This window comes from Cordyceps militaris, assembly GCF_000225605.1.
Source record: "Cordyceps militaris CM01 unplaced genomic scaffold CCM_S00003, whole genome shotgun sequence".
Taxonomy (NCBI): Eukaryota; Fungi; Ascomycota; class Sordariomycetes; order Hypocreales; family Cordycipitaceae; genus Cordyceps; species Cordyceps militaris.
In genome coordinates, this window is record NW_006271971.1 from 2430331 (window position 1) to 2455163 (window position 24833).

At 55.4% G+C, this 24833-nt stretch overlaps 9 protein-coding genes across 9 annotated transcripts; 3 read left to right on the top strand and 6 right to left on the bottom strand.

Moving 5' to 3' along the window:
- Window positions 1-1552: 1552 nt before the first annotated feature.
- CCM_04391 (outer membrane protein) lies at window positions 1553-3310 on the bottom strand (the record flags this gene model as incomplete). Its single annotated transcript, XM_006669539.1, has 4 exons — window positions 1553-2802; window positions 2861-3047; window positions 3103-3222; window positions 3281-3310. The coding sequence occupies 4 exons, from the start codon at window positions 3308-3310 to the stop codon at window positions 1553-1555; spliced, it is 1587 nt and encodes a 528-aa protein (XP_006669602.1).
- A 416-nt stretch (window positions 3311-3726) lies between these two features.
- On the top strand, window positions 3727-4638 carry CCM_04392 (ubiquitin-conjugating enzyme; the record flags this gene model as incomplete). Its single annotated transcript, XM_006669540.1, has 3 exons — window positions 3727-3753; window positions 3809-3892; window positions 3931-4638. 3 exons carry the CDS (start codon window positions 3727-3729, stop codon window positions 4636-4638), a joined length of 819 nt encoding a protein of 272 aa, XP_006669603.1.
- A 1111-nt stretch (window positions 4639-5749) lies between these two features.
- Window positions 5750-8343, top strand: CCM_04393 (uncharacterized protein; the record flags this gene model as incomplete). Its single annotated transcript, XM_006669541.1, has 2 exons — window positions 5750-6077; window positions 6182-8343. 2 exons carry the CDS (start codon window positions 5750-5752, stop codon window positions 8341-8343), a joined length of 2490 nt encoding a protein of 829 aa, XP_006669604.1.
- Window positions 8344-9760: 1417 nt separating this feature from the next.
- Window positions 9761-11538, top strand: CCM_04394 (uncharacterized protein; the record flags this gene model as incomplete). Its single annotated transcript, XM_006669542.1, has 3 exons — window positions 9761-10089; window positions 10167-10760; window positions 10815-11538. The coding sequence occupies 3 exons, from the start codon at window positions 9761-9763 to the stop codon at window positions 11536-11538; spliced, it is 1647 nt and encodes a 548-aa protein (XP_006669605.1).
- Window positions 11539-11873: 335 nt separating this feature from the next.
- Window positions 11874-14793, bottom strand: CCM_04395 (Oligopeptide transporter OPT superfamily; the record flags this gene model as incomplete). Its single annotated transcript, XM_006669543.1, has 4 exons — window positions 11874-14393; window positions 14450-14528; window positions 14587-14627; window positions 14698-14793. The coding sequence occupies 4 exons, from the start codon at window positions 14791-14793 to the stop codon at window positions 11874-11876; spliced, it is 2736 nt and encodes a 911-aa protein (XP_006669606.1).
- A 1029-nt stretch (window positions 14794-15822) lies between these two features.
- Window positions 15823-16679, bottom strand: CCM_04396 (uncharacterized protein; the record flags this gene model as incomplete). The annotated part of the gene is made up of 3 exons (XM_006669544.1): window positions 15823-15854; window positions 16326-16419; window positions 16536-16679. The coding sequence occupies 3 exons, from the start codon at window positions 16677-16679 to the stop codon at window positions 15823-15825; spliced, it is 270 nt and encodes an 89-aa protein (XP_006669607.1).
- A 1655-nt stretch (window positions 16680-18334) lies between these two features.
- On the bottom strand, window positions 18335-19882 carry CCM_04397 (homogentisate 1,2-dioxygenase; the record flags this gene model as incomplete). The annotated part of the gene is made up of 2 exons (XM_006669545.1): window positions 18335-19688; window positions 19815-19882. 2 exons carry the CDS (start codon window positions 19880-19882, stop codon window positions 18335-18337), a joined length of 1422 nt encoding a protein of 473 aa, XP_006669608.1.
- A 1199-nt stretch (window positions 19883-21081) lies between these two features.
- Window positions 21082-22327, bottom strand: CCM_04398 (uncharacterized protein; the record flags this gene model as incomplete). Its single annotated transcript, XM_006669546.1, has 6 exons — window positions 21082-21240; window positions 21309-21492; window positions 21664-21715; window positions 21806-21972; window positions 22053-22186; window positions 22277-22327. 6 exons carry the CDS (start codon window positions 22325-22327, stop codon window positions 21082-21084), a joined length of 747 nt encoding a protein of 248 aa, XP_006669609.1.
- A 1130-nt stretch (window positions 22328-23457) lies between these two features.
- CCM_04399 (uncharacterized protein) lies at window positions 23458-24309 on the bottom strand (the record flags this gene model as incomplete). Its single annotated transcript, XM_006669547.1, has 3 exons — window positions 23458-23583; window positions 23664-23796; window positions 24260-24309. 3 exons carry the CDS (start codon window positions 24307-24309, stop codon window positions 23458-23460), a joined length of 309 nt encoding a protein of 102 aa, XP_006669610.1.
- Window positions 24310-24833: the final 524 nt, after the last annotated feature.

The following is a 24833-nucleotide window of genomic DNA, read 5'->3' on the forward strand; positions in this document are numbered from 1 at the left end:
AGAGCGCCGCAGTATTCATTACAAATCCTGCCGCAAGGAGAGTAAGAGTATGTCACAATTATGACCGACAACAAATATCATCGCATTGTACATGTTTCAACTGGGGAACTCGCATTGCGTATATTGAGTTTGACTATATAAACATGGGACGGCAGGCTGCGTTTTGACAGGCTTGGCATGTTTTGCGAAAGACAGAAAACCAAATTGTTTGAGAGAAATAGCGAAACTCATGCCCATAAGCTCCGCTAGTCTTGCTGGCAGGTGTATGGTTTTCATTGACCCTTGTAAACTTGCATTTTGACCAACTGGAAGAAAGCACGGGGCCGCGGCGACGCTGAGAGCGCCGAGACTCGGGGTTTGAGAAAGTAGCGGTAGAACATAGAGAACTAGCTCTATTATTGGATGAGAGGGCTTGTCGGGGGCCAAGCTGGAATCCATCGACCGCGTACATTCATGCTCTGATGTTGAAGACTTGTAGAAGGACCCCAAGGTGAATCTTGCTGTGCGTTTTCTATTGATCCTTCGTCTAGTTGCGTTCTAAAATAAATCATCTGTCTATCGTACTTATAATAGTAAAAAAGGTATAAAATGAATCATCTGTCTATCGTACTTATAATAGTAAAAAAGGTATAAAATAAATCATCTGTCTATCTCTACGCGCTGCACGCCTTTGATACTGCGTTGCGGTTGCCCATCTGGGCATTATCTGCACATTTGCCTCGATAGTCACTTCCCCGTCGACCATCAGGACCTACCGAAAGCTTCATCTTCTACACCATGAACCAGGTTTTCTGGTCGGAATGCTCTCCATCATAGACTAGCCTCGCACCTTTGTGCTCTAAATGCTTACCAATATCGTCACACCGGTACGTGGTTGTAGGGTATGCTGTTGGTTGAAACGACCATCTCTGCAACCAGCTACTCGCAGTAGCTGCACGTAGGTCCGTCAGCCGTATCTCATTCGCCATTCTTCGGGAATGGATCCCTTGGGAACAGGGCTGTGGTGCGGCTTGTGTAACTTCTGCCGGCGTCGCCAGAGGTCGGTCTGGGCATGCAACGATGCTAATGCTGATGGGTCAAAGAGGTAACAAGGGCAAAATGAGAGTCCACAGCCTGAGCACATTCTGCGATGCAAGACCTCATCCTTGCCAATTCTGTTATTCACGTAGATAGCCAACAAACCACACAAGTAGGCAAGCTAACACCAAAGCCCGCGGGTCGGAAAGGTCCTACCGAACGCTTAACTGATGGAAAGAGGAAGATGGCCTTACTATGCATGTCAGGAAACCCAACCCTATTCGGCGAAAGCCTACTCGTAGCACCTGCTGTTGAAAACTTGCTCTTTCACCGGCGGTACAGTATCGACATGCAGATGCTCGAGACATTGTCATCAAAATGAACTTCTTCGCGTGGACAACTAAAGAAACGTTGTTGAGATATGGTGGTAATAAATCTATAATACATACATGGGTGGGAGCTGCTCTTGGCTGTTATTTCTTGCCGGTTCCTCTGAAAACGACCCTCGCTCTCTCGTAACTCAGCCTTTGCGCCCCTACATTAGGTTGATGCCGACTCCCAGCTGCAGACCCTTTGTACCAACCTCACCTCTGCGCAACACCAGAGGTAAGCTGAAGTTGAGCTCAAATCGAGCAACGGGGTGTGCATAGACGAGACCGACACCAGCGGCGGCGCTCGGTGTCCCATTAAGCAAGTCGCCGACAGCGTTCAGCATACCATCTCGGACGGCCGAAGGGCTCAAGCCAGACGGCGCAGCGCTGCTGCTCTCACCGCTCTTGGACTCTCTCGCATTCTTCAAGGCAACCAGTCGGCCGCCGTTGGCAAACACTTGGAAGCGCAGGCCGGATTCTGGGCCCTTGTAGGGTAGTGGCAAGAGCATGTTGACACCGCCAGCAGCGAACAAGTCACCACCGACGGAATCCTTGCCATCGTGGGGTCCCAGGCCGCCGAGCTGGAATCCTCGCACGTCGGCGGGGCCTCCCAGCTGGAAGCGGTCGTTGATGCGGCTCGGCTGAGCTTTACCGTTCAAGTCCAATCCCAAGGGCAGAGGCCACAGCATGCCCATGCGGAAGCCTCCGCCGATGGAGATGCCGGACTTTTGTGATGACCCAGGAATCGGAATGGGGATTGCGCCGCCGAGCTCGAGCTCGCTCTTGGAAAAAGCAACGTCACCACCAAGAGGTCCCAGACCTGCAAGCTCAAACTTTGATCTAACCATGTAGCCGCTTTGGGGTAACTGTGGATTATCACGGCGCTCTCTGAAAAAGGTATGCTTGATGGCACTCTTGATGGAGTCGCCGGCGTCCTGGCGGACCGTGGCACTCGCGCCCTGCCCCAGGCCCGTCAGCTGCCGCCAGAGACCCGAGTATTCCAGCGTGTGGCTGTCCCTTTGCTCGGTGAGCCACGAGAACTGAAGCGAGCCGCCTTTGAGGACCTCCTCGTGCGATGCCCATGGCTTCTCCGAAGCGGAGGCGAGAGCTTCGAGCGAGACACGCATATCCGGGTTGCTGAGCACAGGTGCGCCAAGGTTGGCGCTGTAGGCGGAGCGCGTTCTTGTCCCAGATCGCGCGTTGAGGGTCAACATCTCAGCGCCTCCGAAAATATTGCGCCACAGCAGAGATCCATAAGCAGAACCCTCGCCGTTGCCTACGTCAGTTCCGGTCTGCAGCTTGAAGCGGGGTAGTTCCTTGAGGGACAGGGAGATGTTGACATCGGTCGGGCTTGACGAGGCATCTGTCGGATCGGATTGCTGGAGGAAAACCTGTGGGGGCTCTCGAAGTATTTCTGTTCATCATTTAGCATGCAAGTCTTGTTGAACGGGCCACCTTCCGATGCCACTCACGTAGTGCGCTCAGCTTGCCACTGACCTCCTGCAGCTTTGCTAGCACTTCTCCCACTGTAGAAGGCGAGTCGGGTTGGTCGGCCAGTAGTGGTTGAATAAATGGGTTGAGAAAGGGACGTCGAATATTGTTACCACCGAGAATATTGACTTCGTTGACAGTCATGGGCATGGCCGTTTGGTCGAGCATCTCAAGAAAGAGTCAATTCGCGCATCGCTCGTCGGAACTAATCAGACTATCTTACCAGCTGAGCAACTCGGCGCTCTCTGGCCTCGTGGTCGGCATCGCGGGACTCCGGTCGGGCCTTTGCATCTCGCAATACATCCATGCCGTCTTCGTGCAGTTTATCGAAGCCGCCGGCGGGCTGTGTATGGGCCATTAGCTCCGGGTCTTGGTGAGTGAATATTTGAGGGGGGACGTACGGAGCCGAAAGGTGTATTTCTGCTCGCCATGTTTGTAATTGGTACCTGGTGGAAGATGGACTTGGCGCATTTGACGAGTAATTCCCTACTGCTTCCACGAGGGACGGGACATGTGGTGTAGCTCAAGCTTCCTGGATGCATAGTGTGGCGTTGTCCGCGTCAGTGTGGCTGACTTGGAGGCACCAGCCACAACCCATTTGCCACGCTGACGCTTGCTCCGGCTCCGCGCCTTGGCTATCTGTCTGTTCAACTCCTCCAACCTCTTCTTCGCTCTACATCGCAGCAGGTGCGCCGAAGAACACACTGTATCTATATTTTGTTCGTATTGATATTCTACCTCGTTGCGCAGCCACTCTTTTCCGCGAGACTTTCGAATATAAGTAGCCCGCCTCCTCCGTCACGCGACTTTCCTTTTCCTCGGCGCATTTCATCCCCTCGAAGCAGCGATGGCGAGCAAGGCGGCTTCTAAGCGTGTATGTCTGGAGTTGTGCTGAATTCTCACGGTACCGTGCTAACATATCGCTGTAGTTGTCTCGCGAGTACAAGACGATATCCGAAAATCCGCCTCCATACATTACCGCACACCCATCTGAATCCAACATTCTCGAGTACGTATGACTCTACCCTGCATCTTCTGCAGAATCTGACAGAGTGTCGATTTTAGGTGGCATTATGTTATTACAGGGCCAGAGGAGACTCCATACCACGGCGGCCAGTACTGGGGCACTCTAATATTCCCGCCCAACTATCCCTTCGCTCCGCCGGCGATTCGAATGCACACGCCGTCTGGCCGATTCCAGCCTTCGACGCGACTGTGCCTGTCGATATCAGATTTCCACCCCAAGTCATTCAACCCGGCGTGGGAGGTGTCGACGATCCTCATCGGGCTCCTCTCCTTCATGACGAGCGACGAGATGACGACCGGGTCGGTGTCGACCACGGCCACCGAGAAGAAGATCCATGCGTCCCGATCGCGGTGGTGGAATTCAACGGGCGGCGGTTCGCACGCCAAGAACCCGGCCAACAAAGGCAACGTCAAAGCGGGTGACGCGGGCCTCAAGTTTCGGGCGGAATGGCCGCAGCTCGACGCCGAAAATTGGGAGTGGATGAAGAGCCACAAGGTCGATACCCTGACGGGAAACCGCGCTGGCGGAGATACTGGCGCTTCGTGTGGCCCGCAGCTAGGAATCGCTGGGTCGAGCGGTCACCAGGCGCAAGCCGTGGTGGACGCCGTGGTGCAACAAAGGGATGCCGGCCGTGGCTGGATATACCGTAATAAACTGGTCGTCGCCGGCGCCGCCATATTCGTATACGTTCTCATTGCGAGATTGTTGGGCGGCGACGGAGGACTGTTTTAGTCGTGAGGGCTCGGAAGCTGGCGACGACTTGGTAGGGCAGTGATCTACACAAGGGGTTTATACAAGCGCCAGAGAGGTAATTGCAGGAGCCTGCTTGGCATGACAGTAAGCTGTGTATGTTAGATGTACATAGGACTATTGCGACAAGCTTGTAGAAGCTGCCTAGCAACGTAGGCAATTACGCAGCACTGAGCATCAAATCAATATCAGTTCCGGAGTACACAAGACAACTCTGGGAGCCTGGCGGGCGCAGGGAAGTGACCGCCACGAAGGTTCGAGTCCCTGCGCGTTGCAGCAGGTTGCCTTGGCCAGCCACCAGCGGCTAGGTACCTATGTAGGTACCTGCGAATTAATACCAGGTACCTAAATGCACAGGCCAAGCTCGGGCGTTTTGCTTTGAACTCTGTAATCGTGGAATAGTCACAAGCGGGAAGAAGGGAGCTTCTTAGTTAGGAGCGAACGGATTGTACTAGGAATTTGTGGCTGCCCAAGCTGAGGAGTTGTTGACCTTGAAAAGCAGTGACAAGGGTGAGCTATTATTACTTGGTGCCCCATCGAATGGGATAGAAATCAAAAGTGGCCCAGGCCCGTCCGATTTGCAGGCGGGTCCACAGAGGCCAAACAGCGGCTCCGAGGAGTGGTAGGGACATTGAAAAGGCCCTATGTACGAGGATACTAACAGCAAACTCGGAGCAACTCACTTACGTCCGATAGCCTTGTTGATGATTGTTCAGAATCACTTCATGTTGAATTTCTTACCCACCTACGTACCTAGTACGTAGCACAAGGCGCGAAGACGGAGGTGGAACCTGTAGACTGCTACTATGAGCCTCTGTAGCGATACTGCTCCAAGCAAAACCGCTACAACCACTGCTTTTGTAGCACACGCCCACTAAATCTAGCCTCTGTTACAGTGGGTGTTCCGTCAAACGGCGCACTCTCACTGGCCCACTGCTAAACCAACCGCCGCCGTCGCCCGCCGCAGATTTCAAATCCCAAATCTCGCCCGCCTGTCTCTACATCCTCCTTCGTCTCTTGCACCGCAGCATCTGCGCCCCCGTTCCCATCACAGGGCCGCTTCTCCGCAAGCCCGCTCGCCCTTCTGCTCACCATGGCGCCCGCCAACGGCTCGTCCAAGCCGCGCAAGCCCGCTGGTGCTGCCGCTGGTGCTGGTTCTGCTCCTGCCGCGCCAGTTACGACGACCAGCAAGCCTGCGCAGAAGAAGCTCGTCGCGCCCGCCCTGCCGTTGCCCTACGTCAAGCGACAAGCGGCGTCGGCCGCCCCTGCTGCTGCTTCTCACGCGAACAAGGCGGAGGTTAAAACTCAGGACGCATCCGACCAGGGAAAGCAGCACAAGCTCAACGACATCAACAAGTCTCGCAAGGACGACAGCTCCAAAGTTACTGGTGCGGAGCCAGCGTTGGTCGCCAATGGAGCCGGTAAGCCATCCACTGCACTTGATCTTCTGCCAAACGCACTTCACTGCAGCTCTTGAATGCTCTCCTTCATGTTTCGCAACCTGCTCTGCTAACACCAGCTCCAGAGCTCGCGATCCCTTCGCGGGCCCCGACCAAACAAGTGCCAATCCCCAACAAGCAGCCACAGTCGCCCAACACCGAATCATCCAGCCGAGGCTCGACCGAAGCTGCCGCGACCGCGATACCAGTTAGCAACGCAGAAGCCAGCGCAAACGGTAACGCGGATGCGTCAGTAGGCCTCGCTGATCAACGAAACCATAAGCCTGGTGAGTGGCGTTGCCGTGCAGCTTCTGCCCACAGCTCGTTTGATGCTAACTCGGGTCTGGCAGCAGCCAACGCGGCGAACAACAAAGCTCTCAAGTCTCGACCCCCTCCGGCCGTCTCGCCCACTAGATACCACATGCCTCCGCCTTTCCAACCTGGCAATAGGATGCCTGCCATGCATGCCCACGAGGACGGACCCAGGGGCCCTCGACCGCCTGGCCCCAACGGCCACGCCCATATGCACCACCAAGCCCATCCGAGCAACAGCAGCTTGCATTTTGGCGGTTTCCACGAATCTCAGAGCTCTAGCCCGGCACCTCCTCACTCTGGCGGTATTGCCCCCCCTCCGGGCATGTCCTTTCCAGGTGGCCGCCAGCCGTTCGTCGGCCCAGGTGGTAACGGCTTCCCGCCAATGATGGCGTACGGCCAAGACATGATGCCGGTGACGACATTTGACAATTATGGAAGACCTTCTATGGCATATGCTCCTCCAGAGTCGTACCCGCCTTACCGCAACAATTACAATCCCTCAGCACCACACAGCTTCCACGACTCTCATTCTTCCCTGGAAGAATTCAACCAGCAGTACGGCGGTGGTCGAGTACCTATGCGCAATGGCGGCCCTGTCGTGGAAGAACAGCAGATGCAAGGAAATGCTGGTCGCATGTTTGCCCCGCCCGACTTTCATCGCATGATGCCCAATCCGAACATGCCGCCTCAGATGATTCCCCCGAGCGATGATGCCGACCACCTGGCCGCATACACTCAGCAGCAGTTTGGAAACCCAGAGCTGTCTGACTGTTCCCTTGAACTCCGCTACCTAGATGATCGGGCACCACCAGTCCGTATCGCTGGCCATAGATTTATCCTTAACCGATCAGCTGAACTGGCTTCTCTTTTGCGTCGGCAGATTGTTTCGCCAAGCCCACCCGATCGCTCTCAGCAAACCGTGTTTATTGAGACCAACAGCAAGTGGATTCGTTCGGACTCATTCTACATGGCGGCTCAGCGCCTTTATGGTTTGCCGCTCTTGCCGTATCCCGGCTCTCGCAACCACCATCCCGACTCTGGGGAACTGACGGATGCCGGCTCGAATGTCGAGCAGCTGGACTTTGCGCTCTCGTATGCCGCAGCTGGTCATCTCATTGGCTGGGTACCTGTCACTAAGCGTGGATGTGAGGTAGCCACCCAACTTATCGACTGGCAGACGATTGAGCGAGTTTTGGAGTTTGCACTGGATGGTCACCGCGACCAGGGAACACACGATACTTACCGATATGGAGAAGGCTCTAAGATTATCCTCGATGCTGTCGTCACTTTCATCGTGCACAACTTCCCACCCACCTTTGAGCTGCATACCGAAGTGATTGCTCCCGTGCAATACGCGAGACTACCTATGCATGCCCCACCCCCTAGCCGACCGTCAGCGCAGCAAAGCACGGAGGACAAGCCGGTGGTGCAGCTTGGCAAGGGACGACGCTCGCAGAAGCTCAGCAACATCCAGTTTGGCGATTTGACTGTTAGTGAAAGCAACCCTACCTCGGCGACGGAAACACCGAAAGCGTCCCGCCCTGCGCAACCAGTCTCGCATGCCGTGTTGTCTCGGATTTTGCTCAACATTCCGTTTACGCAGCTCAAGATGATTCTGGAATCCGCCGGGTCGGGAAATGTTAATGGTTGGGCCAACGCCGAGTCGCGATACCGCATTGTAAAGGCTGCAGTGGACGAGCGCGAGGCCCGCCGCGTCAGAGCAGTAGACGCCGTCGCTGACGGCCGTGTTTTGGACGCCGAGGAGCTGCGTGCCAGCCTGAGAGCACCCGAGCCTCGTCATATGCCGCAATGGGGCGCGCTGGGCTGGCACGAGGAGATGCTGCCCTACGGCAACCCAGATGGTCCTTCTCTGGGACGGAAGTGGGCTCCCCTGTCAGCACCGCAAGGCGGGCCTGTTGCTGACTATCCTTGATGTGCATTGGAAAGACTATCAAGTATGGATGGATGGATATAGGAGCATGATGATGGATACGTGCTGCAAAAGAAAACAAAACAGTACCACGGGAATTGCATTTGCGCCTGGTTTCCTGGGAAAGGAAGAAAGGACAAAAGTTCAGCATGATTTTGGTAGCAATTGGGTTTGATTTGATTATTGCATTTGCGATTGGCTTTGTCAATTTATGGACAAGAGTTTGACAGTAAGAGAGAAGGCAAGGCGTTGTTATCTGGCTACCCGCGCTGATCAGCATCATGGAGTGATGATCGAGTTGGTTGCTTACTTATAAGTGATGGCGGGGGATAGAAAACGACGGCTTTTGCAGCGTGGTCTGTGACGAGACTTGGCTGGCTAATGTCTTTGACTCTTGGCCAGGTTGCGGAAACGTACAAGAGCTGAAAGAGGCCGTCTGCTGTGAGCATGGCGCCTGGGGATGGTAGCTGGGTAAAGGGCAGGGTAGTATTGGGGGGATTTTATCATGATGAGAGCCCGCATTGGTTCTGCTGAGAAACCATTCTTTTTATTCTAGTCTTTTTGTGTGATTTTGTCTTTTTTTTATGCGAAATGGAGCAATTAGGCAAGGAAGGATATCAACTTGGAGATGAACGCTGGCTTGCATTTAACTACGGCGATGAACTAGTTACTTAGGGTCGGCAAAGGTTGGCATGCCAGATGGCCCTAGGATAAGTGTATGTATGAATTGATTTGCCAGTAAACATTGACGCGGAACTTGTTGCCATTTTGACTGGTGCCTCCCATTGGCTCGGAGGGCGTCTGTAATGGCGTGGATAAGCTGGATGAATTGTCTCAAGACAATAGATACATGGTTCCGTCACAACGTGGCTACCGACGAGCGGGTATCTACTGTCCACCCACCCACCCCCACCCCCGGACGTGTCATGCCAGACGTGGAATAGCGCCACTGCCACTGCCACTGCCACTGCCACTGCCACTGCCACTGCTCCTGAAGCCGAGGCTTCGCTTGTGATTCAACATTCCAATCCCGCCTTGGGGGGCCCTCCCTCTGTTTTTCCCCTCGACATCAGCGCGACGATATCGCCAGCTCTAATCCTCCCCCATCGCGAAACAGCCCTGGCGTCATTACGCGTCCGTTTCTTTTCCTTGTTTCTTTCTTGTGCTAGACGGAAAGACCATTGGCCGACCCGAAAGAGCCTTTTAGAGGAACAGCTCGTGTGCTGCAGGCGCCATCCACCACCCCCGTTCCCGTGCCTCGGGATAAACGGCCTATGTAGTTCGCATCAGCATTACATTCAGCCATCACGCTCGCACGCACACCCCACGACGAGAGGAAAATCGAATTCTGCTACTCTCACCCCTGTTCGCCGATGACTGCACGAATTTGAACAAGGAAAAAGACAAAACCGCAGCAATCATGTCTTCGCTGCCGGATGGAGCGGGCCGCCCGCGTCGAGTCTCATCTGCCGCAGCGACCGTTGACCCCGTGATGCGCAATGCCCTGCGCTATACTGTCTCACCGCGCGAGTACGCCGCGCTGCACAAATACATCATCGCGCGATCCAAGACGTTGCGCCGCAAAGCGCCAACGCCCGCTGCCGTTGAGAAGAGCCTGGCGCCGACGCCCGCCAGCGCTGCGAGCGACTACAATGCCAAGGCCGTGCGACATGCCCTGCGCGTCTTTGCGGCGTCCTGGCTCGGCATGAAGGGATACGAGTTTGTCACCAACAAGATATCCAAAGACGGGTGAGTGCGCCGCTTCGTCTGGAGCCGAGTTGGTCTGCCCGAGGGGAGGGAAGCTAACCACGTTGAACGATAAGCAGCGCGCCTACGCAAAAACAGCCATTTTACAAGTCGCCCGCCCTGCGGCTCTCTCTCTCGCTATCGAGCATCCTCTTTCTCTACCGGTTGCTCTTTCGCTTCCTCACGCGCCTCCGTGCTCACCTCTTGGAGCCCGCCGTCGAACCGTTTCGCCGGCGCAACCCGCGCACCGCTGCCGCGCTCACGTCGCCATACGCGCCCGCCGTCGGCGCCTCCTTTGCCGGCCTGGCCCTCGGCATCTACCCCTCGCCCCCCGTGCGCGCCGGCGTCGCCCTCTGGCTTCTTTTCAAGGCGCTCGAGTACGGCTGGGACCTGGCCGAAGGCGAAGGCCTCATCTGGGGCACCAAGCAAGGGCGCAAGCGCGAGCGGCCCTGGTGGTTCGGCAGCTGGCTGCTCCAGCCGCTTGCCTTTGGTCAGCTGCTCCACGCCGCCGTCTTTGACAAGGACTGCTTCCCCGAGAGCTACGGCAAGTTCATCTGGGGCAACTCGCCCGTATACCTGCACGGCCGCCCCGAGGGCTACCCGACGAGCCTCAAGTGGCCGAGCAAGGACGATGTGGTTACGAGCCTGTCTGAGATGGCACGACTAAACTGGCCGTACGTTGCTTGTCGACTGTGCGCGGTGTGAATTTGCTAATATGGTGTAAATAGGGCCTTCATCTCGCCCACCATGTTCCCCAACAAGAAGAACATCCTCCCTCCCACAGTCACGGCCGTGTCGCCCCTGACCTCGCAAGCGCACCCTCTCATCACATCGCTCTCCTGCGCGGCCCTCCACCCGAGCGATCCGTCGTGCACGCGCACCTACCTCACATTTTGGCTGAAGTCGTTCCCGCCCGCCGCCCGCTTCTTCGTGCTCTTCTACTCGGCTATGACCGTGATCCCCGGCTTCCGCCGCTTCTATCACAGCCCCATTGCCGGCCTGCAGCACATCCTCGCGCGCTCCGCCCGCATGACGGCCTTTGTCACCGGCTCCCTATCCACCGCCTGGGCCTCGATCTGCTTCTTCCAGACCTACCTGCCGCGCCACCTGCTTGCGACGCAGCGCTTCTTCCTCGGCGGCTTCGCTGCCGGCCTCTGGGCCTGGATCGAGCGCCGGCAAGGCCGCATGGCCTTTCTCTACAGCGCCCGCGCGAGCGTCAACTCGCTCTGGAAGGTGGGCGTTAAGCGCCGCTGGTGGCGCGCCATGAAGGGCGGCGACCTCTGGGTCTTTGTCCTCGCCCTCATGATTACCGGCGTCGTCTACGAGCGCGACGCCAAGGCCATTCAGCAAAACTCGTTCCGCAAGGGCGTCAGCTGGGTCCGCGGCGAGGGCTGGCGAGACTGGGCCATGGAGGAGGACGACGAAGAGGAGACCAAGGAGAAGGAGGAGTAAAGTCTTGCGTCGAGGAAGACGAGTGCAAAGCCTGATTGGCTAATTTGAATATACTTTGTACATGTTATAGGAGATTTCTTGAGTGAATGCCATCCGTGATGCAATCCGTGATGCCCGTCTCAAAGAAATGATTCATGAACAAGTTATGTATTTCAGCTAATTATATACAGGCGGGGAAGATCAAGTAAACACTGCACCCAAAGTATCAAAATCACGCTACATTTCCATCCACTTCGTTGCTCAGTCATTCCAAACACACAAACACAACACGTCAAGCTCATCACGGCAACAGCTACGCCAAGTAAGGGTATGCGGCGCGCTGAAGAAGACACACTTCAAGGAGCCGGAATCTTGGAGCTGTCCCACCACGGGTAGAAGCGCTCACCCTGGGCGAGGTGGTGCAGTGTGCAGGCCTTCTTCTCGCATCCGACAGAGGCCTGACTATTGCCCCACCACTCAATCTCCTTTTCGGCCCACTGCACAGAGAAGATCATGACAATGGCGGAGATGGCAATGGCGGCGGACAGGGAGGCGGAGAGGACAAAGTTGTACTTGGACCAGAAGGCGAGGTAGCGGCTGCGGATGTAGATCCACGAGAACCAGGCGACGGGGACGGCGCCCCAGGCAAACGAGAAGCTGTACGGCGTCCAGTGCAGGGAGCCGGCGATAGCGGCTACGATGTGAATCTGGCGGAGTGCGCGGTTGTTGGGCATGGCCCTCTTGAGGCCCCAGCAGGCCAGCACGAGGAGAATGCCAATGGGGAAGCCCAGCAGGAGCCAGCGGTACTGGCCGTCCTTGCCAAAGACCTTGATGGGACCAATGGTGCCCCAGAGGACAGAGGCGGTAAAGAAGGTGTTGGGACCGGGGCAGAGGAAGCGCATAGGCGCGTTCTCCTGGCAGACGTTCTTAAGCTCGATTTGGAACTTGAGGACGCCGGTGCACACAAGAGTGGAAATGAGGGTGGCGACCAGCTGGCCGGCAAAGGTAATGCGGGGAGGAATCTTGACGTAGTGGGCAATCTTGAGATCGGTGGCAAAGGAGACTGCGTGGGCACAGGTGACATAGCCGTACGACTTGAAGAAGTTCATGGCGAGAGCGTTGCCCTCGACAATCATGCCGCCGATAAACTCGGCGAGCACGTTGAGAGTCACCTCGATGCCGGTCATGGCGGCCACAATGCCAACAGGGATGACAAAGATGAGGCATAGCAGAATACCATAGAAGACGACACCAACGGATGTGTAGGTGGGCCAGACGGAGATGCCGACAATACCAAAGACGATGGAGATGACGAGGACGCCAAAGTACCACCATTCGGACACTTCGGGGTAGGCAGCCATGAGACGGTTGTGAACATCCTGGTACTGGCCCTCGTTGGCACGGATCGTGTCGTCGGCAGCTCCGTCCACCGTGGCGGCGGTGCTGGCGGCACTGCCCTTCTTCTTCGTCCACTTCAAGCCGTGCCACAGGTTCTTGAAGCCCATGACGAGCTCATACCGGTGGTAGAGGATGACGTGCGTGACAATGGCGGCGTAGACGGCAAAGAAGAAGCCGTACACGAGGGAGTTTCCGGCCGTCATGTACGCGGCCGAGTACGCCTTGTACTTGGCCTCGTCGTACATGCCGTGGGCGTCGAGCGTGCGCGAGACATTGTACAGCTTGCCGTGGTGGTCATAGAGGCGGTTGGAGACGATGGGCAGGTAGCCCGTGTTCCAGGTGTTGGTGTACCAGACGGCGGCGATGAGGAAGCCGGTGATGAACATGCCGCCGACGGCGTTGAAGGTGGCAAAGGAGGGGATCATGAGCGGGTCCGTGGTGAAGCAGATGATGTTCCAGTCAAACGTCGGCACGGGGTTGAAGAGCCCCAGGCCATTCTTCATGCCCGTCCAGATCTCGAGGTGCAGGTTGTCGGGCGCGATCCACGTCATCCAGCTAAAGTACGAGAGCACGGAGAAGATGTAGTTGGGGAACCAAAAGTAGACAAACATGGCGGCAAAGGTGGCGAGGAAGAAGTTGTACCGCGAAATGTTCCACATCTTCTTGAACGGCCCGAGCACGCTGTGGTTCTCCTCGTTGTGCAGCGCCGAGTTGAGGGAGATGGTGACGAGCGACGACGGCCAGACGCAGTACGACGGGTAGACGAGGAACTTGCGCGTCAGGCCGGCCAGGCCGTATCCGATAAAGTTGGTGGCAAAGGCGTTGCAGAACATGTAGCCAAAGGACCGCGCATAGGCCTGGTTGAAGTACTGGGGCAGGACCTGGACCCAGACGATGTAGGCGGTGTAGGGCACGCTGCGGGAGGTGTTGGCCATGATGGCGATGAGCATATGCTCCTTCTTATTAAAGCGGCCCGGGTTGAGCGGGATCGTCAGGCCGCGGCCAAAGGGCAGGCGAATGTCGGCGCGCGGCATCCAGCGCTCCCAGGCCTTGCCGAGCGGGTAGGCCAGCAGCTGCGCGACGTTGGTGTCGAAGCGGATCGACGGGTAGCGGATGCTGAAGAGCTGGTTGACAAAGGCGAGGAAGACGGAGAAGAGGATGCCAATGGTCCAGGCCCGGATCGTGGACACGGGCAGCGTGGCGTCGTCGTGGTTGTCCACGACGGCCCGGACCTCGGCGTACGGGCTGTTGTTGGTGATGAGCGCCGCCTCGAGCTTCATCTCCTGGATCAGCCGCTCGTGCTTTTCCGAGTTGTCGGCAATGTCCTCCTTGGCTGTTTGGGGCGGGTGAGTAAACAGCTGGTATGTTGGGACCGGGGGGGGGATGGGCAACATACCGAGGAACTCCTTGATCTTCTGGAGAGTCACAAAGGGAAAGTTGGGATCACCATCGTGGATGAGAATCACGTTTCTCATCATCTAATTATCATGTCAGTCGGTGAAACGACATGATTTTGGGCCCATGTGGTGACTACCTTTTGGACCGTCTCGAGGCTCATGGAGGCTGCGACCTCTTTGGCCTCGAGAATATCATCTTCCGTGGCGTTGAGGTGGCTAGTTGCCATGTTGTCAGTCTCATGGGCTGTGCATTCAAGTCAAGCCAATAGCATACCCTTCAAATGTTTGGGTGCGTTCCAGCTCATCATCGTAGTGCTGGACGCGTAGATGCAAGGTTAGTCACACGAGGATGCTTGCTAAAAAAAAAAAAACAACAAATACTCACCACCTCGGTCATGACGTCGCGCTTCTCACCAAGAACACCGCCATTGTTCGCATCCTGCGAGGTAATCTCGCGCGGCTCATTGACAGATCGGGCCATGATGTAGCTGTTCTGTCTCCTGGCTCCCAGAATGGAAAAAAGAAGACAAGGCGAGCCCAGGTCTCGAGTGATGGGAACACGAGGGGGATGTCAAGAGGCGGGAATGGAGAGCATCATATACTAAACTTTAACATTGGCAGGGCTTGCTCGGTCGCCAACGGTCATGAGGAACAGAGCAGCGCCAAGATGGCGGGTCGCATGGGTGAAGAGGAGGCGACAATATTCCATTATTCAGTATTGCAGTGCGACAGGGGGGAATGCGTGAGCGTACAGAGTACAGCAGAGATATCGAAGTTGAGCTTCCCCAATGGGTGTAGACTGCCCAGGCTCTAGAGAGTTTGGGGCGTATGGATAACCTGGGCTGCCAAGGGATCTTCTGGGTACTTTGTACTTTGTGGCACCATGTTGCATTTGATAATTCGTCGGGGACAAGTCGAACAAGTATAGCAGGGTTGAAGAATTGGCTACCAGTATTAGTTTGAAGGTTGCGTCTGTTCATACCAACTACGGACTCTAGTCTCGTTGCCTGTCATTGACTCACTGATGAGTGTGTTTACTACATTGCCATGCGGGAGATGTGCCATGATGGAAGCGCGCAAGTACAGAGTATGGCAATTGTTATAATTGCCATCCGCGCCATCATCACCGGATCGCTCCCAAGCCTAGCAAGCCTAGGAGATCTGCAGCCTCTTGGGCACTTTTGACAAGCCCTTGACGCCGCCATACGATACTGGCTCGAGGCTTGCGCGCCAAGAGAAAAAAAGAGAGAAAAGCGAAGATCGATGGGGTCCAGCAAAAAAAGGCTATGTAGATGCGCATGAACCTTATCTTGGACCTAATTAGAGGCCCGCCGGCACATCATGAGTGGTCGCTGTCGCAGATGTAGGAACTTGTGCGAAGAGTCGTCATGGAAAGGGGGCCTTTTCTTTTCTGGCTTGCCATAACTGATGAGAACATTAAAACATTAATTATTAAAACACCCCAAAAAAAGGAAAATGCACCAGCGAGGGCCAGTGCAACGCACACCACTCACGTCAGCGGTCTAGAAGGAGGGAACCAGGCTGGGCATTGTCTTGGCTGCCTGCGCCCGTTGTTGACAAAAGGAAGCAGCTGAACAAGCCCAGCCACGAACCTTTTCACTAAAATTACCATTGACAGAGAAAAAGAGCTGAGCCCATCTCTCCTAGGCAGACACGTACCAGAAATTCGGGCTAGAAAAGGGGCGCCTGTGGCGCGCCATCTGCTGGCGCACTTTGTCGAACCCTGAAAATAGGTACGTACATACCTAATAAGTAACTAGGGCTCGGCCACTAATTCGAGCACTCAGTGGGAGCAAACCAATCAATCCTTGGCCGAATCACCAAAGCAGGCAGTCAGTCAGTAAAAGGTTATAGGGGACCGGGATTCAAAATTTGAGAGGGGTCCTTGCATAGATGCGTCTGGCCAAAGAAACAAAAACTTGCTTTTCCTGCTCCTTGGCAAAAGTTGTCAAGTGAGACAGAGTCCTGTTGTATAAGGAATTCTTCCCGGACCCCCCTCCGCCCCTAGTTCGATTGAATCTTGGCGGATGTCGGCGGGCTTGACCATTGGACCGACGAGGGACAGGAACTTTTGTATTTCTGCCCCCTGTCCTGGTCAAGGATAAGCGCAGAAATGGGCCATAATCCCTGCCCGCAACCGTCTCTCTCTACAGTCAACCGCAGACCAGCCTCACGCCTCTGGCTCAGCTCAGCAGGTCAGACTCGGGTAATCATATCCACCCCCGCGTTGCGAAATGAAGAAGCTGCGAGATTTTCCCCTTCTCGTAACAGATGCAGAGCCCGCTCTAGCTCGTTGAGCACGGGTATCTTTTGCCCACCCTTTCTCCATTCCATCCTTGGCGACATGAAGAAAGACCCCCCGACAGGTGATGGATGAAGCACTCCTAGTAATTTGCTGCTGCAGGGCGTGCCAGCTGATGTCACCGCAGCTTTCTTGTTCTGTTCTGCATCATGCCTGTCTCACCAATACACCCGAGGCTCACCGGTACTGTACCTCTCACAGCCTCCTCAGCTTGTGAGGCGAGGCGGCGACGAGGCTCTGCTTTCCAATGACAGGCCAGAAATGAACCTGTCAAAATGGCAGAATATGTTGGTCTCGGGACTCGTACCGGCCTAGAACACCCCAAAACACCGCGTTTCTGGCTTCCTGCCCCGTTTCAGTTGGCCCTTTTGAACCGACGGCAGCCCGCCACCCCCAACCGGTAGGCGGCGCCTCTTGACGCTGAAGAACCATGCGGTTCCGGTTTCCTATGCCCTACTTTTCTTTTCCCTGGCTCGTGACGTCGTTGAAGACAAAAAGTAGTTAAGCAACCAATTTTGAACTGCTGCAGGGAGCGGCTCTACCCAGCCAGGTGGCGTTGGGATTGTTTCACCGCAGCGGCTAGAACTCTCCGCCGTCTTTACTGTATCGCTCTCCAGACCACCAATCTAGCCTGGGCTTATCATCCTTCCAGAAATTGTGCGGATTCTTTTTTGGCTGTTATCTTCACCGTTGAAAGCCCCCCCCCCCCCTCCATTCTCAATAGGGAAGGAGGGAAACCGTGAGCTGGAAACGAGGCTGCTTGGCATGTGGCTGGTCGTCGTGGTTCGTGAGAAACAGGCCAGTCGTGTGCCTTGCTGTTCCAGGAAGGCTCTTTTGGTTCCATTCCTCCGGCCGGACAGCCATGGCATTCCCATGGCCAATAGAAAAACACTGGTTACCAAATTTCGGGATCTTTTGTCTCTCAGAGGCGGCAATAGTGGCCGCCATGTTGGCTTGGCCCTGTATCCATAGGTCAGGAGGCGCGCCCTGATAACATACGATTGAACGAGGGCACGCTAATTTACATGGCGAGGATTCTTCGCTATTTGTGATTGTAATTGTAATGGGACAGTGACACGGCTGGATGCCAAGTCAAAGGATTTCTGCACTGACAAGCCTTCCTTGGACCGTTTACGTACATCGTTGACACACCTGATATTCTTTGTAGGATCATATCAGAGAATACAAGGGCACACGACACTTGGTAGTCGCATGCAAATGACCCAACATTTATGGTTAGTCTGTTTCATACACGAGGGCCGGTGTCTTTGCCATGCTGCTTCAACGTGCTGGCTGGGGCTTATAAGGAGGCCTTACCTGACAGCATCACCCAATCTTCTTACCATAGCTGCAAGATGGTGCATAAAATATCCCACGTATCTGGTGTTTGTTTTTTCTGTTACTAAAGTTTCATTTGAGGTGTGGTTTATTAGTCACAGGGACGGCGTGATCTCAATTTCACCTGATCATGAGATTTACCAATAGAGAAAATTGGGGTGTTCGGCCCTGCATCTTCTTCAAAGCAGTTTCATTGAAAGCGTAATCTAGTAGTCATATCTTGTCGTACAGCGCGAGCTCAGTTATGTACAATTGAAACCTCATTTTCGTAGAGAGTAAACAGAATCAAGTCAGCGCGACCATGTTCCGAAACCGGATGATGAGCAATCCTCTGATGTTGCCCACACCACCTTCCCTCCCTTTACTCGAGCAGGTGGCTGCGAACCGGCTTGTCCTCCGGACGCTTCCAGTGCGTGAGGACGCCGCCCCAGCTCTCCTCGCTGTAGCCCTCCTGGACCTTTTTGCACGTGCGCAGGCCCCATTCCGTGACGCCGACCATGAGGCACGTCTCGAACATGAAGGCGCAGCTGCCGGTGCCGACCTTGACGGGCTTCAAGTCAGCCTCGCGGGCGCCCTCGTGGCTGTCGGCGTCGGGCCCGTGGCCGCTCATGACATTGTGCAGGCTGGCGCCGCCGGGCACGAAGCCGCCAGCGCCGCCCTTTTTGGCGTCGTAGCCCCCACAGATGAGCCCCATGAACTCGGCCATGGTGTTGCGGTGGTACCACGGCGGGCGGAACGTGTCCTCGCCGACGAGCCAGCGCGGGGGAAAGATGACAAAGTCAGCGACGGCGGTCCCGGGCGACGCCGTCGGCGCCGACAGCACCGTGAAGATGGACGGGTCCGGGTGGTCAAACGAAATGGTGCCAATGGCGCTGAACCGGCCGAGGTCGTACTTGTACGGGTAGTAGTTGCCCTGCCAGCCGACAACGTCAAACGGCGTGTGCGCCTGCGTCGTCGCAAAGAGCGTGTTGTTGAACTTGACCGTCACCGTGTACTTGCCGCCGCCCGCGGAGGCGGTCGGGCCCGCGTCGTCGTCGAAGCTGGCCACGGGCGCCTGGAAGTCGCGCGCGTTGGCCAGGCCGTTGGAGCCAATGGGGCCGAGCTCGGGCAGCTGGAAGTGGCCCTCGTAGAGCTCGAGCGCGTAGCCGCGCGCGGCGCCGTTGGGCAGGCGAACCTGGTACTTGACGCCGCGCGGGATGACGGCAATCTCCATCTGCCGCACGAGCAGCCAGCCCATCTCGGTGCGGATGTCGAGGTCGCCCTCCTGCGCGACGATGAGCAGGTCGCCGTCGGCCGAGTAGAACGCGCTGTGCTCGTCCATGCTCTTGCCGGCGGTGAAGATGTACATGCCGAGGCCGGATTTGAGCGTGGCGTCGCCTGCGCCGGCCACGAGGCGCAGGCCCGACACGAAGTCGAGGTCGTGCGCCTCGTTGTGGTCAAAGGGGTCCCAGCGCAGCTGGTTGGGGATGTAGTGCAGCTTGCTGGCGCCCTCGTCGAGCGCCGCGCCGTCGACGCCGTTGGCCGCAGCCGTCTTCTCGGCCGGCGCGTACGGCGGGTGCGCGCACGACGGCAGCACGCGGTACAGCCACGTCTGCTTGTTGAGGTGTCGAGGCGCCGTAAAGGCCGTGCCGGACAGCTTCTCGGCGTAGAGACCGTACGGCGGCTTCTGGGGGTTGTTGTGGCCGATGGGGAGCGTGCCCTCCACGGCTTCGGACCTAGAGGTGGGGTAAAGGTCAGCATCACGGAGTGGTGTTGTTGAGCAGGGCAACACGACAGTCGTCGCAATGCGGCTCGTTGTCACACGAAGAATCCTGCAGAGGGGTGGTGCGGGCAGGGCTTACTCAAAGTGGGATCCGAAGCCGTTTTGGTAGCGGTACTTTTCCTTGGTGGCGAATTGTGTGACGGGCATGGTGACAATTGGCGATTCTGGACACAAGTCTAGTAAATTGGTCAATTGCAAGTGGTGGGATAGGGAATGAAGGAAGAAGGAGAAGGAAGAGGGAGGTTTTAGGTCGCTTGAAGATGTAGCGCAAAACAGCTTTAAGATCAATGGCTATTCGCGGCGGCCTCGCCCCCTCCCGCAAAAAACAAAACGTCACCCGGCGCCTGGTTGAAGCTGTTCCCGGAGCGGGCTGCTTCGCGCCTTGGTTCCGCCGCGGGGGGTGCGGACAAGATTCCGAGGGTAGCCGCGCCTCTGCGGGACTGAGCCGGAAAGGGCGCTGTATCCAGCGCCACTGTTCCGCCCACCAGCACCACCAGCACTTGTCACGTATGGATACGTCACACTAACAAAACGTGTAGCCGCTGTCGTGGGGAAACTGTTAGTGCGGCGGCTTCCGGGTAGGACTTGGGCTGTATGTGGAATCGGAATCGCAATGTCTGGCAAGGCAATCGAAACGCGGAAGATCTGATACGACATGTGGAACATCAGGCAATAGTCTATATCACTTTGAGTAAATCCGCTACGATGCAAGAATACCATCCACACAATATGTTTATCAATCTAAGGTTCCGTCATCCGAAAAGCCAACTATACCCAACTAGAGCACCCAGGATTTGATGACATCGCCACCGAAGGAATAGAGGACCTGAATAAACAAAGGGTCCCTCTTATAAGTTCCTTAAAGCCAACATCATGTATTTCTAGTGAAACTACATCTAATATTTGAGTAATCCTGCTGTGAGGACCCTAGTTACCGTGCCTGAACAAGCCTAAGGCGGGGTGTCGCAGGGCAAGCTGTGCGGGGTTCCATCTCTCTCACAATCTTGCATTGTAATAGTTCACACCAACTCACCAGCAAACACCAAGGCTAAGGAAACTGTCCCCAAGGTAGATATAAGCCGGCATTGAAAGCGAAGGATAGTGAGATTGTGTGCAAATAAAAGTGAGCAGAGACGTAGCCTCTACACAGCAAGTAATATTGTCATTCGTGAGAAGAGTACATAATCCGCGCCGCATGCGGTCGCTGATGAGCAAAGCGCGCCAAAAGTATACCTAGGTATCTCATTGCAATAACCCAGGCGCCGCCCCGCGTGGAACCTTGCGAGGCCAAACAATACAGGTTGAAGGAACTATTGGAACAGATAACAGGGTTGGCGGAGGGGCGTTTACTCTTCCTCCTTCTTGTTCTTCTTCTTCTTGCCACCACCGCCGAAGCCGCCCGTGGCGCTGGGTTCCTTCTGGAGGTGGACAACCAAACGCGTCCATGACTCCTCCTTATCCCACTCAAAGCCGGCAAGATAGGGCTTGTCGAGCTCGTCGTCGGCCTATTGATACTCGGTCAGCTAATGGCCGCTGCCTGGGGTAACTGCTCATGCGCGACATGAAAACGTACCCGCTTCTTGTAAGACTTGTAGATGGCGTCTAGAGCATCCTTGATGGTGACACCCTTGAGGTTGCGGGCGGTGACTTCCAGGCCAAGGGGGAAGTGTAGGTCAATTTTCTTGACGGGAGGCTTCGTAAGGTGGAGCTTGAGGATGCTAGGTTCATCTACCGTCGACGAGCTCTTGTTGATTTTCCTACGGGGAGAAAATGTTAGCGATGGAACCCCGATACTCCGCCAATAGAGTGTACGGAGCTCGCCACAGCCTAATGCACGGCATGATAGGACTTGGTGGGGTTCGGCCGACCCGCCACGGTGTTATGACCACATGCGACGGAAGAGGCAGGGCGAGGTGAAAAGAACTTACCAGCCTGTTTTTTGCGTTTCAATGGCAATTTCGAGTTCAACACCGTCCTTTTCTGCGAATGGATGTTCATGTCAGCGCCAATACCTTGGTGTGGGCGAGCGAGGTAAAGCGGGGTAGTGGCGATGCGCGTAGTGTGGCATACCTAGGTCGTTGACGTTGTAGACACCGGGTGCCGCGGCAGAGCTGGCTCTTCTATGGCCTTTATCCTTGGGCGGCGACGACGAAAGGCCCTGAACGGCCGAGTCAACTTTGCTGAGAGGTTCCGTCATGTTGGTAGAGTTGTGTTGTGAAGCTGCTGAGGCGGCTAAGCTGCGACGTGTGAGCTTGTCGTGTTGAACAGCACAGGTGCACAGCAGCACAGGAGAGCTGTAGCGGTAGGTAGAACTGACCAGTTTGGAGTGAATTGGGAGCGTGGGACGTGAGTATGAGGCGTGTTGCGAACTGATGATGAAGAAGGAGAGAAGAGGAGAAAGTAGGAGAGGAGGGGGAGGGAGGGGATTGATATTTGTTCGAGGGAATGCACCTAGCGGGCGGCGGAGCTTGGGTTGCTCAAGGGCAAGCTTGGTCAGACCGGGCGGGGTAAGCAGCTGTTGACTGCAACCAATGTACGTACGCGGCGGTCCTGGTAATTTTGGGATTGGGAGAAAGCGAGGCGATGCAGCATAACTGGAACTTGGGATCGCGTGACTTGGAGGTACTTGAGCGTCACTCTGGGCAGCCAAAGTGCCACTAATTTAGGCCTAGCGCTGTCTGGCGTGTTTGCTGGTGGACTTTGGCAGGGAATCTGGGGTGCAAAATCCGGGGAAGCCTGTGCTGAGACCCACTGGTCCGATGAGCTGCTTGCAGAGGGTCGAGGACAGAGGTAGCACCAGGTGAGGCCGAGAGAAGAGATGTTGAGGAGCAAGTGCTGTCGAGAACATCAATTAAGCCGCATCTTCGCATCGCGCTGTCTTGTCTAGTGGAGGAGGGTGTGAGAGCGTCTTTTTTGTGGTGTGGTGGTGTGACGGACCGTCTGGCACTGGCAACAAACGGACTGCCAGGGAGCGACCCCTCACGACGGCTGGCGCGGATCTCCTGTTCGTGACAAGCTGTCACGCCACTTCTGCCCGCCAAACACAGGTACCTTTACTGCGTTTGGTGTGATGCTTTGGGCTTGGTATCTCCATGTACCTTCCCATCAACCCCCTCCATGTCCCCCCAACCCAGTCATAGTGCCTAGTACGACTTGCTTTTATTGGATGGTTAGTGCCAAGCCGCATGATGGTCTGGCCACGAGTTATTGCTCCTTTGAGCTGTCTATGCATTCATTACCAGGGGGTGGCAGGTGATTGACCGTGAGGGGTACCAGTTGCCAGGTTGCCAGGCATCCAACAGGGAACCCGCAAACAGCATCGGCAGCCGCCAGCCCCTGCCCCTGGTGTCGCCTGACGCCTCACACTACACCTGAAAGACGACGTCACCGGCAATTGGAATCAAGGTGGCGCTCTTTGTTTTCAATCTTGCCAATCTTGACAACTTCAACTCGATTTAGTTTCATCACTTCCTAGGATTTCCTCTCAATTGCGCAGCTAGGCTCAATCGTAGGCAAACATCCCATCAGACTCACGATGGAGGCACTACATATTGTGGGCCGCTGGCGCACCTGACCCAGTGGACCCCTCATCGACGGCGGCGAGTTCGGAGGCTCGGCTCGGAGCGATGATACGTCGTATTGAGAAATTGGAGAAGAGGACTCATCTTCCCAACAGAATACACCGGGATCCCCTCCATGGTCTCCTACAGGAATAGCTTGGATCAGTTGCCCGCATCGATAGCCCTCAGCGGCATCACGGCAATGTCTTTGTCTTTCTTTGTATCTTTCACGAGACTTCTCGTTTCATTTCTAACATTGTTGCCACTGTCCATGACTCCGTTACCGATCTAAGAAATCGCGCACGAGCGGCGACAAGAATAAGCGGCTGCCATGCAACCAGACGACGAGAGCTGGCTTGACTGCTAACGATGACGATGCCGCTAACATCATCCTTTAAACTCTTGGCCCATCCCGCTCCATGAGCGAATACGCGACCAACTTCAAACCCACGACGAAACCACAACAGCTCGAAAACGAGAGCAAGCTTCACAAAGTTGACCCTGTGCAGTGTGCATCGAATGGAGGTCAAACGGGGCTGCTTGTCTAGGGTAGCCAGGAGCGAGCATTTACGCGAACGTTCCAGGTGTGTAAGTCCTCGGGAAGCCAAATACCAAACATCATTGGGTTCCCGTATTATTATGCAAGTTGACGTAGCTGGTGAGCTCCAACGTCCCTTGGCAGCACGCCAAATCATGGTGCTTGGGGTCAGAGTAGCCTGAGGCGAATAATCATTGGTCATATCTCCAACGATTCTCGCCAAGTCAAGGCAGGGAGGATCTGTGATTCGAGGTACCTCTGTGCGCCAGCAATCTGAACCGGAAAAAAAAAACTGTAAAAAGCCGGGTTTCGACAGGAGACAAACTGCGTGTCTTAGAAGGAGCAACCAGCCGCGAAAATGCTCAAGTCCCGATCTGGACGTTTCCAAAGAGTCCCGATCCAGAAGTGTCCAATTCGGGAAGAGACGAGCGCCACCAGATCGATCGCTTTTGGACTCTGGACATTGCGAGGTTCATGGTTTTTGGTACCATCTAAGCCGTCAAAATCCCCTATTATGCCAGTTAAGCAATTCTCTGGTGATTTTTTCTTTTAAAATGAAAGCTTTTTTGCCTATTTCTACTGCTTTTTTCTAGAACTCGTAGTGGTCAAGGGCCCACCAAGCTGTTGCTTGCGTGGTGATGGCTTCAGCTTAAGAAGGCCGCTGCACCTTGACTTTCTCCTTGTTGCTTTGAGGAACGAGCTTTTTGCCCGTCGCGGCATCATTCCTACCATCTCTTGTTTTTTTAAGGAGCGAGCACCTCTACCTTATTAGAACATGTACCTTGAGAGCACCAACTTTTCCTTTTGGGCGTCCGCATTGTTCGTTGATAAGACACCAGTGCGACTCATTCCCTCTTACACGGATTGCGCCCCCTACCAGCTGTCATAATATACATACCTGACCAAAGATTTAGTGGCTTCTCGTAGTCTCCCTCCTCGCCTCGTGTAATAAGTCGAAATTCGCAGCCAAATTCTCCGTCAGCTAAAGTGTGACGTGTCG